Source organism: Brassica oleracea, chromosome C2, assembly GCF_000695525.1.
Source record: "Brassica oleracea var. oleracea cultivar TO1000 chromosome C2, BOL, whole genome shotgun sequence".
Lineage (NCBI taxonomy): Eukaryota > Viridiplantae > Streptophyta > Magnoliopsida > Brassicales > Brassicaceae > Brassica > Brassica oleracea.
The window spans coordinates 43,829,841-43,847,219 of NC_027749.1; the positions used below are offsets into that span (position 1 = coordinate 43,829,841).

Below are 17,379 nucleotides of genomic sequence, written 5' to 3' on the forward strand. Positions count from 1 at the left end.
GTGGTTTCAGGGTCGATGATGCTTCCGGTCTCCCAAGCGCCTTCGATCTGTACCGGTGGAGCTTCTTCGAGTCATCATAAGAAATTTGAAAACTCACTTTCCACCGAAGAAGAATATCTAGTTCCCGCAATGGGTTCTTCATAGTTTTGCCTATATGTATTTGTTCACATTATCATACATTTTGGAGTTTTAGGTTTCAATATATCTTTAATTGACTTCTATTATTCTTATTCGCAAAAGATGAAGTTGATGGTGAAGAACATAAATCTCCATCTTTTTGTCGCTCGTTGGTGATAAAGATGAGAAACTAGAAGTGTGATTGGTGTTTTTTTTTTATTTATTTTTGGGATTAGCATCTTTGATATGGTGTTGGTTTTATTTAATTTTGGATTCAGAAAACTAAAACATTTGTTATGAACATATGAGTTATAATATTTGGATTCAGCAAGTAAAGTATTATTTATTTTTAAAATGTTTGGAGTCTAACAAAAGTAAATAAACTAGTGTTTTGATCCAACTAAAATCTTCAACTAACAAGTGTATTGCCTTATCCAGTTCAATCTTTGACTAAACTCACTTACTGATGCGTCATGAAACTGATAAAGCGTCATGAATCATGTATTGAAGCGTTCAGGAGCCATATATATGTTCGTTTGTAATTCTATGTTCCGCGGACCGATCCGCAAAGGCCTACATGTTTTTCGGTACAAGTTTGGTCAGCCATTTTGAAGACCGTAGCCCGCGTGGGCCTGACCCGCCGTGACCCGATCGAAGAGGAGCCCACTGCAGTACGGAACGGGATGGGACAGATCAACCTGTTTGACATTCCTAACAGCGCTACACGCCCGTTCGCCCCTTGCTTATACTTTTGTCTGCTGTTACTTAAGTTGGTTGTTCATGCTCATATGATTGGATAGTGTAGATTTATGAATTTGTGCAGGCGTTACTCATGTCTAACTTGATTAAACAATCGTTTAGGTGCGATCATATCAATTGCTGATCGACTAAAAGAAAAATGTAGTGGCAGTGTGTGTATAATTAAGTATATTTAATAATTGTTTTCCCATAAACAATCGTTTAGGTGCGGTCATATCAATTGCTTATCATATCAATTGCTGATCGACTAAGCTTAAACGCTATACAATTTAATAATTGTTAATTTTTAACATAATTTATGTATATTTAATAATTGTTTTCCCATTGTATCTACATCTGATTCGTAACACAAGTCATCTTTCTTTTTCTTTTTCGGCACAAGTCATCACTTGAATAAAACGAGCGTTTTCATATATAGTCATCACTCTACTATATATTCTTATATAAACTATTCTCTAAAAGTCAGCAACAATCTTATATTTTCACAACATAAAAAGTCTAGCCAACACCTTACGATCCTTACCTGTATCTATTGTAATGAAACTAATATTTGCAATCCACCACAAATAGTATTTTGTGGCAAAAAAACGATAATTTTGAAAAAATTCTCAAAACTACTGAGAAATTAGTTTGGATCACTTTTTGTCATGAGAAAGTATTTTAGTTGGTGTAAATCTAGGTTTGAAAAAGGTACACGTTAAGTGGTTTGGGTTTTTGTTAGAGTCATTTTAAATGAATAAAGAGAATTAATGACATTAAGGGCCATTTTTTATTTAATTAGTAAAATATAATTAACAATCTATTCTATTAAAACTGCAGTTTGACCAATTGATAAAAGTATGGTTCAACAAATTTAAAAAATTGATTATTTTATAACTGTATTACTTTAATTAAATGAAGAACCACGATCTGTTTCTCGCAAAGTTGACCGGTTACATTTCTCTCTACATAAAACAGTTGTATTAATGGAACTTGTGCTCGGTCTTATTTCATAGGAGTAATAATACCTTCGCCCCTCCATGTCGGATGAAGTGTTCGATGGTGAATATGATTTGAGATGTGTTTAAAGATGAAAGAATGAGGCAAACCTATGAGGTAAACCTATAAGATGATGGCTAAATTGATCTGTTAAGGGATTTCTAAAGCAGTTTGTTGAGGATTTTGGCGAGTTTGATGTATTAGACTCAAAAACCTTTTGGATTACAGTGAAATCGTCACTGGTGGTGCTGCGACGGAAACCAGAACCAGACGGCATATGTTCATCGGCTTATCTTCTTTACTTCCAAGTGTAACACACGGGTTTTTAAAATTTTTCTTTATCTTTTTGTTGTGCAAATTAGGGATGGGTTAATGGGTTTGCTTTGCTGTAAAACTTAAAGACATGGGCTTCAAAAACAAAGCTATTTGTAGACCTTTACCAATTTGGACTTTGATGCAATGGCCCACCATAAAAGAACATATAACTTTTTATGATATTATTCAAACAATTAAATTACTATTATTAATACATTTATATAAATTTTGATAATATGAGAACGACCATGTTACTAACATTAGAAATAAATTCAGACAATATTACTAAAGTTTTTATAAATATAGAAATATACCAAACTTTTTCAAAATATGATAATTAACTTTTAAATTTTTAAAATAAATAAAAATACAAAATTATAATAAGTTGTTAAAAATAAAAATAAACTAATAATACTTTCATATTAAGAAAAAAAATTGAAAATAGTTTTCATTTTTAAATAATACAATATTTGTTTTTTAAAAATCTGTAAAGTCACATATTTATTCAATTTTATGTCAATTTTAATTTAATAGAATAGACGTAATATTAAAAATATAGAAAAATTTAATCAATTTGTTAAAGAAATACTATCACATTTTTGCGGTTTTATCGGACCAATCGGCATCGAACTACGGGTTAACATGGAATTTTCGAATTTCTACAAAATTTTATCGGATTTTTAATAAACATATTTTCAGTAATATGAACCAAATTATATACGGATCACCAGATTTACCTATTCGATCATGGGTTTGGGTTTATTAAATTAGGATCATGACCAATTTTTAGTTTTAATTTTTTTTGATAAATTGAATTTTTATATTTGTGTTTTTTTTTTAATAATCTATTAAAACAAAATCTATGACTTATTGATATATGTTATCTCCAACTATGTATTTTCTTTATTTTAGGGACTTTATTATTTTCTTTGATTTTATTTAACATTAACATGTTTACTATAATTACAAATAAAAACACAATTATAAAAATTAAATTTTTCAAAATAAATTTTAAAACAAAAAATATATCCGCCCTCTAATAGGGGGGGGGTCAGAATCTATGGCACAAATTTATATTTTAACAATTTGAAAAATTTCTTACAATTATCAAAATACTTTACTAATCATTTAAAAAAAATACGCAAATATGATCACAGATAAAAACACAAATATGATTACAAAAAAAATACATATATGATACAAGGAAAGACACAAGTACGTACTTATGAAACTTGATTTATTTAATATACTTACAAAAATTATCTATTCTATTAAATTCATATCATACAAAAATATGATTTTATAAACACACAAAGATATAAATTATATTAGGCAATAATTTTTTTTAAAAAAAATATACCCGCCCTCGAGAGGGCGGGTCAATATCTAGTAATCTATATTATAATAGATCAGAAAGAGAAACTGTACACGTCGACAGTTTTTAAAGTTTGTGGGTCCCACGGAAACTTTTAATTTTGCTTTGCGAAACGCGGATTGATGAGAGTTTCTATTGTTTCTTGGGTCATTTTATTTTAGTTGAAGGGCTCACGAAGCCCATCATAAAAAGAGAATAATTGGCCCTATCTCTGCATCTCCTTCTCTTTCTCGCCCTCTGATGAACGTTTCTCTCTCAACCATTGCGACGAGTGCTCCCTTCACACTACTAAACTCAACAACTCCTCCGAACTCTGCGTCTCCTTCGCTTTACTATCAAAGCTTGAAGCATTTGATAACTGAAAGACACCTGAAAACCTATAAATAGAAGAGGGTTGAGACTGGAATCTAGCATCTCATACACGGTCTTTGAGATTCTCTTTCGTCAAACCTTCGATCACTTTCCTCCGCTGCAATTGCTACTCAATCTGCTGCTCCACACACCGGCCACCAAATTTTACTTTTAGCTGAGCATTGCTGCCATCAAAGCTTTCAAAACCAGGTACGCTTTAAGTAATAGTTTATATCAAATGCTTCCTTGCTAAATTCTGTATTTAACTCTAAGTCTGTCCATCTTGTGAATTGTATTAAACATATGGAAACGACAATCACCGGAGGGATACATACGGTATACGGGTTTTGGTAACCATTTGTAAGGAATTTAACATTAAATCCAAGTTTTCGCGTCCCTTTTAAAATAATTTCTACTGTTTACAGCTTGAGAGGTGTCGGCAACTGAGCTTTTCCCATGTGTAGAGACAATGGTAGAGATTCAAAAGAAAGAATTTGTGACAAATGGAGCCATACCTCTCCAAGTAAACCGCAGGTAACTTTGACTATATTATGATTTTTAACAATATTGTATCATTTAATCGCCTTATTTGATTTTTTTATCAATGGCCTTTGTTAAGATCCAGTGAGCTGACTTCCTGAGCAGAGCTCGGATCGTCAGTGTGCTGCAGAAAAATGGATAGCCTTATCTTTCTTGCACCGGCTGCAGCAGAAAGTTGGACAAATCACAGACTTCGCTCCGGTTCAACAAATGTGTGTCACCAAACCTGTGTTATCAGTTTCTGATAAGTCATATTTAGTCTCAGCTATAACAATATCCACCTTTGACTAAAAAATCCAACTTAGCGCTACAGTGATATGTTTGTCGTGTTTTACACAAAAATGACGTAAATCACCTAGATAGAAGCAGCCTCACGGGCTCTTGAGAGGTTCGCTTCCACAAACACACTCCATTTATCTGACGTTTATGTTAGCACTATCGCTGCTGTCATTAACGGACAAAGCTTAGATGAACTTACTGGCAAGCAATACCTCTTTCAGATTCGAGTGACACCCTACAATTTCACTCCCAACCACCTCACCTTCACGGTGTCTGTAATTACTGAAGACGTGGCTGTGAAGACTCATTCAAGGGTAAGCTAAGCTTTCTTCAGTTAACATCCTCAATGATGCTGATTTGAAATAACTGATATACTAATTAGTTTCAGGTGAAAGCATCAACAAGTCCTACAAACGGCATGCCAGAGTGACAACCATCCACCTGATTCTGGCATCCAACTGTGAGTGAATCTTAGAAGTGTATCAAGCCATCATTCTTACCAAGTTTTCTTCTCATTCGTTACAAACTCTATCCAATAAGTTTTTCCCTTTGTTTCAGTTTCTCATGTTTATTTTTTTTTAAATTCTGCAACAAGTTCCTGCTGAAGAAAATAAAAGTTTCTACTGGGAGCAGTGTTATTTTCATTTTAGTGAAGGGAAGCTTGAAAGCTATTTACATATTTACAAACAATTGTCTGTTATCTATATACTTTATTTTACATAGATTTTATACTACACATAAAACCAAATTCTCAAAACCTTCACTGAATCGTATTCTTGAAAAAAGTCAACTCTATTTTACACAAATCAGAGACTTGAGCAAGAAACATATACACCAAAGTATTTAGCACCACTATTTAATGGGAGTCCATATAAGCTACGTCTAAGTTTATTTAATAAAACAAAGTGTTGTCGATAACGAATTGGTAGCAGCAGAGCCACTTAAGCAATTTGCAGCTTCAAACCACTCTTTAGGCCGAATAACCAATGAATTTCAATGTAACCCATTTTAGTAGTCGGGTGTACTGAGATAGGCACATGCTTCAACTCAACCAAATCGTTAAACCATTAACATCTTTTTTTTGAAAAAAAAGGCTGAAACCATTAACATCTTACAAATTTAAAAAACAATCGCATTAATTTATTTTAATTGAATTTATTAAGATTTTACTTTCTTTCAATGTAAATGATGTTTTCAGATTTCTGTCCAAACTTCAATGATGTTTACAAGTCGTCCTTATGTCCTATGTTACATTGAAACGGAAACAGGTACGCGGAAGATGGAAGCGCAGAAGCGAAATTTTTTTAAAAAAATTAGGAAGCGAATACGTGTTGAAAGCGTATCCAAATATATATATATATACATATATTAAAAAAAAATCTATAGCTAAAAATTATATGATTTAAATTTAAAATAAAGCGTTTATTAATTTATAATAATTTTGAAATGATTTCATATTAAAACTGTGAAAATACACATAAATTAAATTATTATATTAATTATTTTTACTTTGTAATTAATTGACATTATATATTTGAATATATGATTTATCTTTAATAAAAACCTCAATGCATAAAGATAATTTATAGTATTACTTTTAATATTTGTATATTTCTCTTCTCTCTATTCAATACTATTAAAATTTAGATTTTATATAAATTAAAAACTATAATTTTATACTTTTTATTGATAGACATTGTGTTTTTTTTAAAAGAATAAGCGTGATTCCAAAACGTAAGTTTCCAACGTGTTTTTAAAGAGAATATTTTAGAAGCGTTTTGGAAACGAGATTCCATAAGCTTCCACAAAGTTCCGATTCCGATTCCAGTTCTGAAGCGGAAAGCGAACGTCCGATGAAACTTCCGTGCAACGTAGATTATGCCCCCATCCACAACCAGGCATATGCAAATATCTGTAACAACACAAGATTAAGAACAACTTCACTTGCTAAGGTTTCCTCCATAAATTAAGCAGCAACAACGACATCCAGAACCCCGCGCTTGCGCGGGGGCTCCGGCCCTAGTATAATAAGTTTCTTAAAAGGGCACAACTTATTCGCAAGTTCTTCTTACTAGTTAACAAAATGAAAATATTATCGTCTTCAAATATAACATTCCGATATCCAAGTGAGGAGCATGCCTGCATTGACCAGATTAGTGCAGATAGTTCGGATTCCATCACCGTTGGCCGTCTCTCAAATTTTCCCATCCCAGCTTCTAGTAAGTTTCCATGATGGTTTCGTATTAACCAGCCCATACCTGAGTCTTCTGAACCAATGCGATGGGAAACATCATAGTTACATTTGATCCATCCTCGCGGAGGAGGCTTCCATTGGGAGCGTTGATTCAAAGATCTTGATGCATTATCCGTTGTAGTTCTTGATAATATCTTAATCCATAAGTATCTTACTCAAGAAGTTTCTAGCCCTCGGTTACAACTTTTAGTATCAACCGTAGCTGCTTGGAAAACAAACTTTGATTACGTAGATTTTCATCATGTTAAACGTCATAATAATAGTTGTGCAGATCTATTAGCTAAGAAAGCTATTGTTTATGAGACAGATTGAAGTTTGTTCCATTCATGTCCCCCTTTCTTGTACAACAATGTTTGCTTGGATAGTAATCAATAAATCTTTTGGTCGGAAAAAAGAAAGTTAACAAAATGAAAATATTTCTGTTCCATATTGTTAAAGTTTCCTGAAAAAAAAATCAGAACTTAAAAATGAATTTCTTTTTTTGAGAATAATAACAAAAATATATTTCATAGTAAAAATATTTATTGTCCTCGTGTACTAGCAGAAACAATAATTATCTTCTTTTAGAATAATAAAATTTTGAATTGTAAATTGACTAATATATAACCAAATGACTACTGTTAGATTAATAACAAATTACTGAGTTTTCCAAAAAAAGAAGCAAAAATGTTTTCTTAACGAAAATGTATAGAACTCACAACTTATAATCTTATTATTATTATTTTTTTTTGTCAACTTGAATTTTCATTTCTGAAAAAGCCCAAAGGGCATGATACAGAGGAAAGATAAAGCCCATCCCGTTCCCATTTACAACTTTGATTAAAGATAACCCTGCTTAATCTACTCCTAAGCAAGAGAAAGATTAAGAACATTAAAGTGCCACATGTGGACACGTACAAGACACGCGTCACACTGTGAGACAACGGGACATGCAAACGAATCGGCGCCGGAAAACCCACGATCCTCCTTAGCACCTTCGCCAGACTTTTTCTTCAACTCCATATCTTACGAAGCATCTCCATGTTCGCCTTCTTCACTCGCCTTCCGTCTTCCTTCATCTCCGGCTGAAGCGCATCCACGTCCTCGAGCACCATGGTCGAAGATCTTCTGCCGCCCACTAAGGACTGCGGCTAAGCAGACGCGACATTACTCAGACCAAGGTCGATGATTCCGACGTCAGTGAGTTCGGTTGGTATGTAGATAAATCCAGAAGAGCTTCATCTGTAAACCAAAGTCCGATCATGTCGGAATATTTATTTAATCAACACAAATCAGGGAAAGATAAAGAACATAAGAGAACATCCCTGATTTGGTTGAAACATCTCAACAAAAACAAAATCGAGTTGAAATCTAAACTTATTTAACAAAGATTCAACTCGAAAATAAAGAAATTTCTTCTCCTCTCTACAAATCATCAGATTGAAAAACAGAGAGAGGAAAAACAAAAGAAGAGAAACTGAAACTAATTTTAATTTTATTATTTTTAAGTGACAAAATAACTATAGTGATTTGAAAAATTTAGTCATTTAAGTGTTTCACTATATATTATGTTATTTGATTATAAAACTTCAGATATTCAATAACTTTCGTTTATTTGTTTTGTTTTGTTTTGACGTGTGATCTTCTCTTCGTCGTGTTGAAATTTCTTTTGTCACTAGGATTAGTTTTGTCAAGATTTTTTTTATTGAATTTTCAATCCTTTTGTTGTTCTTAGCTAGATGATAATTCGTGTGCAGTTATTTTTTTTAAAAATATATTGTACTTAAATATTATAAACAATATATATTTTGTTATCAATAATTTTTTTTACATTTGATTAAAGGTGGAAATTCGAGTACCATTTGATTCGGATCTTTGAGGGTTTGGTTCGGATCGGATCTTTGCGGGTTTGGGTTTGGATAACCTATTTAAATTTTTTTCAAAAATTAAAGTTCATATATACGTTAATTTTTTCAAAATCTAAAAATAAAAAATAATATATAACATATAAATTTGAATAATGTATGCTAAAATAATTAAAATTAACGTAAAAGTTGGTTTAGCTTAAATTTTTGGATATAAAATCAATACATATTTTAAGTATTTTAGGTTTTATAAGTATCATTTAGCTATTTTAAACACGTACTTATAACTATTTGCATATATTTCCAAGTATTTTGGACAACTTAAAAACGTCTTATTTTCCGGACTTGTGGTTGATTTCTCAATGACATCTACCCACGACGTCAGTTATCTCCACGACGGAACCAAACTACCATCGTGATGAAGTGCTACGAAGGCAGTTACCAGAACAGAGGATATATAATAATGGTTACGGAATAATCAAAACTCCATATTTGGTACTTTTCTTCTGTTGGAGATTCTTCCTCTTTCACTCAATGGCAGACAACATCCGTCGAGCCTTTCAAGACATTGATTTGGGCATCAATGATGCCTCTTTTGTCCTTCCCCCGGAGATCGTCCGCCAAGCAGAAGAAGAAAACCGTTTCATTCTTATCGGTCGACCGGTCATGCCTCGCCGTCAAAATCTTCGTGCGATTATTGCCACCATGCCCAGAAATTGGGGACTTGAAGGATTGGCCAGAGGGCGAATCATCGAACATCGCCGCTTCCAGTTCGTCTTCCCCTCGGAGGAGGCGATGGAGAGAGTCATCAGAAGAGGACCGTGGGCCTTCGCAGATCGAATGTTGGTACTACAACGATGGACCCCGTTAATGGATCTAGCTTTGCTTGACTTTATCCCTTTCTGGATCCAAATCCGAGGGATCCCGTTCCAATACATGAACCGTGAAGTCATCGTTTCCATTGCGCGTACTATGGGTCAGTACATCCAAATGGATTACAATGAAGAGAATGGGAGTCGTTTGGATTTTGTCAGGGTCAGAATCAACTGGAACATCGCTAATCCCCTACGTTTCCAAAGGAACTATCAATTTGTTATGGGAATCAACATGACCCTCCGGTTCCAATACGAAAGACTTCGTGGATTCTGTGAACTCTGCGGAATGCTCACTCACAATTCTGGAGCATGTGTCATCAACAATGGCGGCCCGGATCAAGTAGATGAAGATGATGATGATGATGATGATAGTGGAGAGGAAAATGAGGCTCCTGAGCTTGTGCCAAACCAAGGGGTAATAATTGAAGAAGTTAACGATGAGGAAGAACATCAAGATGATGCTGAAGATGGAGGCAATGAGCAAGAAGCAGACGAGGAGGCAGGACAAGAAGATATGGAGGAAGAAGAGAAAGAGGATGAGCTATGGAATGGCTTAGGCATGCGTACGATCTTTACAGATGATGTCATCACTGAGGAGATGCACAATCCAATTGATCCTTTTGGAGTCAAAGCTGACAGAGAAGTTGGGATGAAGAGGAAGGCGTGAATGTCAGAGTCTAATGGGAACACAGCCAAACTCACTAATGTAGAATGTGGAGGGACTAGCGGCACAAGCAACACCAAACGCTCGAAGTTGTTCTGTCCTATTCGCGACACTCAGAGTGAGAATGAAGAAGAATCAGAATCAGAGTCAGAGAACTCTTCTGGATTGGGAGGCGTGGTGGGCCTTGAACCACCTCTTCCACCATGAGGACAGCCTGCTGGAACTGTCGAGGTCTAGGCAATGACTCGACGGTTCGACGCCTAAAGGAGATCAATCGGAAGTATCTCCTGGACATAATATGCCTATCCGAAACTAAGCAGCAGGATGATGTTATTAGGGATGTGGGTGCTCAGTTAGATTGTCTTAATTATGTTTCAGTTCCTCCAATAGGTCTAAGTGGTGGTTTAGTTCTTTATTGGAAAGCTCATGTACAGCTGCAAATTCTGTTTCAGTCAGCTAATTTGATCGATTGTAAAGTTCATTGTAATGGAAGCTGGTTTTATTATTCCTTTGTGTATGGTCATCCAAATCCGTCTATGCGCCATCACACTTGGGAAAAACTAGAACGGTTAGCCATCAATAGAAAGAATGAAACATGGATGGTTCTAGGAGATTTCAATGAAATATTGGGGAATCATGAAAAGGATGGAGGCAGAGTACGATCTGAGGCTTCCTTTAGCAACTTCAGAACCATGGTGAGACACTGTGACTTTACAGATCTTCCTACAGTTGGAAATAGATTCTCATGGGCAGGAAAAAGAGGAAATGATCTAGTACAATGATGTTTAGACAGAGTCATGTCTAATACTAAATGGTTTTCAGAATATCCGGCATCTGAGACTGTATTTCTAGAGCTTGGGGAGTCAGATCATCGACCTTTAATCACATATATCTCAGCAGACAGAGATCAGCCAAGAAGAATTTTTTGTTATGATAGCAGAATGATGGATAAAGATGGATTCAAAGAATCAGTCATACGTGGGTGGAGAGGTACAGGACAAACAAGCCTTTTACAGATACCGTTGACTAATAGGATCAGTAGATGTCACCAACAGATTGCGGTATGGAAGCGGAGCAACAAAAATAATGCAGAAGAACAAATCAAAGTGCTAAGGGGAAGATTAGATAAAGCACTTTGTTCAGCAACATCCTCTCAGACAGAAACTAATATGCTTAAAGAAGAGTTGGATAAAGCTTATATTGAGGAAGAAATATTTTGGAAACAGAAAAGCCTAGTAATGTGGCTACGAGCAGGAGACAGAAACACAAAATACTTTCAGGCGATCTCTCGAACAAGACGGATTAAAAATACTATTACATCCATTCAAGATGAGATGGGGGTGGTACAGAGAGGACATAAAAATATAGCCAAAGTTGCAGGGAATTACTTCAACTCCTTATTTTCCTCACAAGGTGACGTAAGCATCTATTTTGATCAAGTTTTTCACGGGTTTCAAGAGACTGTTAGTGCCTCTGTGAATGAAGATCTTACTCGCGATATCACTGAAGATGAAGTCCAACAGGCTGTTTTCGACATTGGACCACACAGAGCTCCTGGTCCAGATGGTTTTCCAGCAATTTTCTATCACCAGCACTGGGAGGAGATAAAATCAGATATTATGAAAGAGATAAAAATGTTCTTCACTGTAGAGGAGTTTGATGAGCAGCTAAACCACACCAATATTTGTCTCATTCCCAAAATCTACTCTCCAACTGGTATGTCTGAGTTTAGACCAATAGCTCTGTGTAATGTCACTTATAAAATAGTGTCAAAGATTCTGATCAACCGACTGAAGAAACACCTGAGTGGTATCATCTCAGAAAATCAAGCAGCTTTCATTCCTGGAAGGATGATCACAGATAACTCATGAAGTGTTCCATAGTCTGAAAGTAAGAACTCGCCAAGCTTCTTCTTATATGGCTATTAAAACAGACATCACAAAGGCTTATGATCGTTTGGAGTGGAGCTTTTTAGAAGAAACGATGAGAAGAATGGGTTTTGACAGTAAATGGATCAGATGGATAATGTTATGCGTATCATCAGTCCGGTTTTTAGTATTGATAAATGGAGTTCCAGAAGGTCATATAATTCCTAAGAGAGGGATCCGACAGGGTGATCCTCTTTCACCATACCTCTTTATTCTATGTGCGGAAGTATTATCTCACCTAATGCATCAAGCAATGAGCGATCGGTCTTTAACTGGGGTGAAAGTAGCTCTACAATCTCCAGCAGTTAACCATTTGCTTTTTGCTGACGATTCTCTATTCTTCTCATTGACAAACCCAAAAGCTGGACATCGGCTGAGAAAAATCCTGAATCTTTATGAGCAAGTGTCGGGTCAAGCAGTGAACTTGAGGAAGTCATCTATAACATTTGGAAGTAAAGTTGCAGCAAGTGTTAAGACAAGAATGCGGAATCTCCTTGGAATACATAATGAAGGAGGCAATGAGAAATACTTAGGCTTACCAGAACAGTTTAATAAGAAGAAAGGAGAAATGTTTAAATACATAATAGAAAAGGTGAAAGATGCTACACAAGGATGGAAGAAGAATTTTCTTTCACATGGAGGTAAAGAGATTCTATTGAAAGCAGTGGCTTTGGCTATGCCAATATTCACGATGAATATCTTTAGATTACCGAAAGAGATTTGCAATGAGATAAATGCTATCTTGGCAAACTTCTGGTGGGGTCAGGAGATAAGAAAGTGATGCATTGATATAGTTGGAAGAAAGTAAGTGTTCCTAAGAAAGAAGGAGGATTAGGATTTCAGGACCTTGAAGGTTTCAATCAAGCCTTGCTTGGAAAACAAGTTTGGCGCATTCTACAACATCCTAACAGCCTTATGGCACGTATATTGAAGTCACGCTACTTCCCAGATGAAAGCATTCTCACGGCGACTTTGAAGAAAAAAGCTTCTTATGCATGGAAATCCTTATTACATGGTAGAGATTTATTGCAACAAGGGATGAAATATGTTATTGGTAATGGAACAACTGTTGGCATGTGGAACGATCCATGGTTGTCAGATCATACACCAAGACCACCGAGAGCAAGAGAACAATAAATCATTGGGTAAACTGTGAGCGACTACATACGAGAAGATGGTCAAGGATGGAATGTTGAAAAGCTTCGAAACAAAGTGATAGAAGAAGATGTGGACAAAATACTTGCGCTCAAGATAAGTTCTAAAGCTGAAATTGACTTACTAGGTTGTCATTACACAGATGATGGGATCTACACTGTTAAGTCTGGCTACTGGTTAAGTACGCATCTACCGAATAGAGAACAAGTCCAACCGATATGGGGTGATCCGGTTTTAAAGCAGAAGGTTTGGAAATGCAATACACCCCCAAAGCTGAATCATTTCCTATGGAGATTATTATAAGATCACTCGCTGTGGGAAGTAATTAAAAAAGACGTCATATTACTTCAGATGATCAGTGCAAACGATGTTTTAACGCAACAGAAACAGAGGCTCATCTCTTCTTCGACTGCCCTTACGCACAAAGAATCTGGAGGGCTTCGGGAGTTTCAAATCATACGATACTAAGTACACAAACAACACTGGAAGACAAAATTGATGTATGCCCTTCCTGCAACATTTCCACACGATTGCCACATTTAAAGGATCTTCCGATAAGTATTCTTTGGAGGATTTGGAAACGCAGAAACATCTTACTGTATCAACGGAAAACTATAAATTGGTGGAATGTGCTTGACCAAGCAAAAAGAGATGCAAAAGAATGGTCTTCAAACAGGACCGATATGCAACTTTCACGACTTTCAAATAACAGGGGGATCAATGCCACTATTGGGAATATATGGAAAAGACCAACACAAGGTTGGATAAAATGTAACTTTGATGGCTCATTTGTTTCACCTTTGATTCCGTCTAAGGCAGGATGGATAATAAGAGATGAGCGAAGCATTTATCAAGGGGCTGGACAAGGAAGAGGATTTACTACAACACCGTTGGAAGCAGAATTCCAGGCTCTCATTATGGCAATGCAGCAATGTTGGTGTCGCGGCTTTACAAAAGTTACATTTGAAGGAGAAAACAAGAAAATGTTGGATATTCTCAATGGAAACGCTTTACATTTTGGAGTGTATAACTGGACCCGAGAAGTAAGATGGTGGAGCACAAAGTTTGAGGAGGTTACATTTACATGAACCAAGCATACGGGAAATGAAGTGGCTGATAAATTGGCAAAAGCTAATATGCCCAATGATGTTCCATATGAATACTATTTTTATATTCCTCATTTCATAACAGATGCTTTACATAAAGACTTTGTAAACTCGATTCATTAATATAAATTGATGTTATAAAAGAAAAAATGTCTTATATATTTTGTATATTTTTTTAGTTATTAAATTTAAAAATAGTTAATATATTTAAATATATAAATCTTTTCGGATATATTCGGATACCTAAAATATTACGGTTTGGATCGGGTTCAGTTCCGGTTCTCTAGATACAAAAAAATTGAACCCATTCGGATATCTAACCAATTTTAGTTAAAATTCAGTACTATTCTTTGGATCGGCCTTGGTTCAGGTTTTTGGATTCGATTTTTTGCCCAACCCTATATTTTTATTGTGACAAAATTTTAAACGAAAATGAAGATGGTTCATATTGATTTTGGGTATGCAATATTTTTTAAACAAAATCATATTTTACTATGTATGTGGCCTATTTAGTTAATCATTAAAAATTGTTCTACGCCTATTTAAGAAAAACAAAGGGCTGGACTAAATTTAAAGTCGTTTGTTAACCAAATCACAAAATTTTCAAAGGAATTCTTAACATTTTTTGTAATTTAAAGTCGTTTTAATAAATCAAAATATAATATATAATTTTTTTTTACTATATGGTTAACGTGATTGTTTAATTTTTTCAAATAATATAAAATTAAACAAAAATAAGTAAGGATAAAAAATTGTTATCAAATCTTTATTATTCATAAAAATTAATTGTTATATATATGTTACTCATATTAGGTAACTGCGCAATTTTTATTTAAGGAAAAGATACACGTTTCTTATATTTTGGGTTAATATAACGTTTCCTAGTAATTGGATTTGGATCAACATTTTTTTCAATTGATTCTTAAACTGCTATTTAATCTTAATTGACATCCTAATTAAGTGACACTTAAATATAATTTCTTCTTAATTAGTACAAACTTAAGATTACAATTTTTTAAATGATATTCGGTTATATATATAGGATTAGCATTAGTTGGATTCACTGGATTAAGGGAGATATCCTTGTTAAGGCTATTTACCTTTATAGTTAACATATGTGGTAACCTAATCCTAGTATATAAAGAAAATAGTATGTTATTAAAGAGGGTTTTAACTTCTGAAATATTTATGTGAAAGCTAATCTAATCTTCAAATTTCAGTAATGAAATTGAGCTAAGCTAATTTAGCATAAAAGTTTAAACATTTCAAACAAAAAAGTTGAGGACGATGACGATAACACCGAGACAACAGATACTGCCGAAACCATTGAAACCAACGTTGGGTTATATTTTGACCCGACACTTGGGTTAATAGTTACAGTTTTACGTATAAAATAAAAAAACATCACGACCTGTAAAATAATTATGAATAGTACTTAGTAGGAAAGGAAAATATTTATTAATCACCATACTTGGAATGTACCGTGCACCAACCATAATTGACTAGATGGCCAAGGTTACCATTAGCCCACACACACAATATTATAAGGGATATTATAATTAGGAGTTTCTCTCGGTATACGGAGAAATAATAACTTCAAATATAGTTTTAGTTTAATTAAAAAAAACACTTAGTTTACAATTTGGTATCATTATTTTATATTTTAATTTATAAATTTGAAAAAGTAAAATCAAAAATATAATTATATGTAATTTTTTTATTTTGTTTGATTATTTTAGTTTCATTTTATTTTAAATTCGATAGAATTAGAATTATATTCACAAAAGTAACATTTTATTTATATGATTATTACTATTTATTTAAGTATGTATATTATTTTCCAGTTTCAAAATTCTATATTTATATATACATAAAAACCTTTTTTTATTTAAAATATGATAAACTGGTAAAAATCAATTTGTTAATTTACTTAATGAACTGATCATATTTTTTCTAAAAAAATCAATCAATTAACTATCAACAAAACAAAATATTTGATTAGTATTTTTTTAGTTGTATTTGTAAGGCACAATTAAAAATAACTTTGATAAATATAAACATAAATAAGAACAGGTATTATTATATTTTTAAAATATTGACAAAAATAAAGTTTTTAAAGAAAACTTCTTTTAATGGTTTACCATATTTAAAAAGTCTTGGTAAAAATATACTAACATCTATATTATTAAAAGAGAAGTATTCATTTGAAAATGTTCTTACTTCATTAATTAAACTCTTTTTTTTCTTGTCTTTTTCAGTTGCATTTATGAAATATCTTAAAACGAATAAAACTGCCTAATTTATTACTTGTCTTTTCAGTTACATTAATGAAATATATTTAAATGAATTTAAACTTCCTATTTTATTGCTTGTCTTATTCAGTTACCTTAATAAAATATCCTTAAATAAATTTGGACATAATATCATTTAATCAACAAAAAAAAAACTCATGAGTTATTCTTACGTGCATAATTTTAATAATGGAGATTTTTAAAAACGTGCATCATTAAAATGTTATCTAAAACATGCAGCACTAATATATAACATGCATCAATAAAACTAGAATTTGACTCACACAATTGTACGGATATTATTTTCAGTTGATTAAATTTAAAAATAATTATTTATTCAAAAAATATTTAAGAATGACTATGTTTTTAAAAATTATATGGTATTATTTGCTCATAACTCATTTGTCATTTGATAAATTATTAGAAAGAAAATTTTAGCATAATATAACTCAGTTGTCATTTGCTAAATTTATGGTTTTTATTTATATTTTTTATTATTTAATTATAATATTTTTATTTTATATTTGAAAGATAAATGAATTTTCTTT

General features: G+C 33.4%; 1 protein-coding gene, 1 long non-coding RNA gene and 1 pseudogene across 5 annotated transcripts; all 3 read left to right on the forward strand.

The window, feature by feature from the left end:
• Positions 1-3,748: 3,748 nt before the first annotated feature.
• LOC106325075 lies at positions 3,749-5,448 on the forward strand. Of its 4 annotated transcripts, none has more exons than XR_001266800.1 (5): positions 3,749-4,255; positions 4,321-4,429; positions 4,515-4,823; positions 4,936-5,028; positions 5,103-5,448. It is a non-coding gene; the product is annotated as an uncharacterized LOC106325075 (long non-coding RNA). The 4 variants fall into 4 exon arrangements; XR_001266801.1 differs by having other exon boundaries at positions 3,749-4,245; XR_001266802.1 differs by having other exon boundaries at positions 3,749-4,231; positions 5,097-5,448.
• A 3,898-nt stretch (positions 5,449-9,346) lies between these two features.
• Positions 9,347-10,354, forward strand: LOC106324324. The gene has a single exon (XM_013762312.1). The coding sequence runs from the start codon at positions 9,347-9,349 to the stop codon at positions 10,352-10,354; it is 1,008 nt and encodes a 335-aa protein (XP_013617766.1).
• Positions 10,355-12,532: 2,178 nt separating this feature from the next.
• LOC106324326 overlaps positions 12,533-17,379 on the forward strand; it is a 12,929-nt pseudogene continuing 8,082 nt past the window's right edge.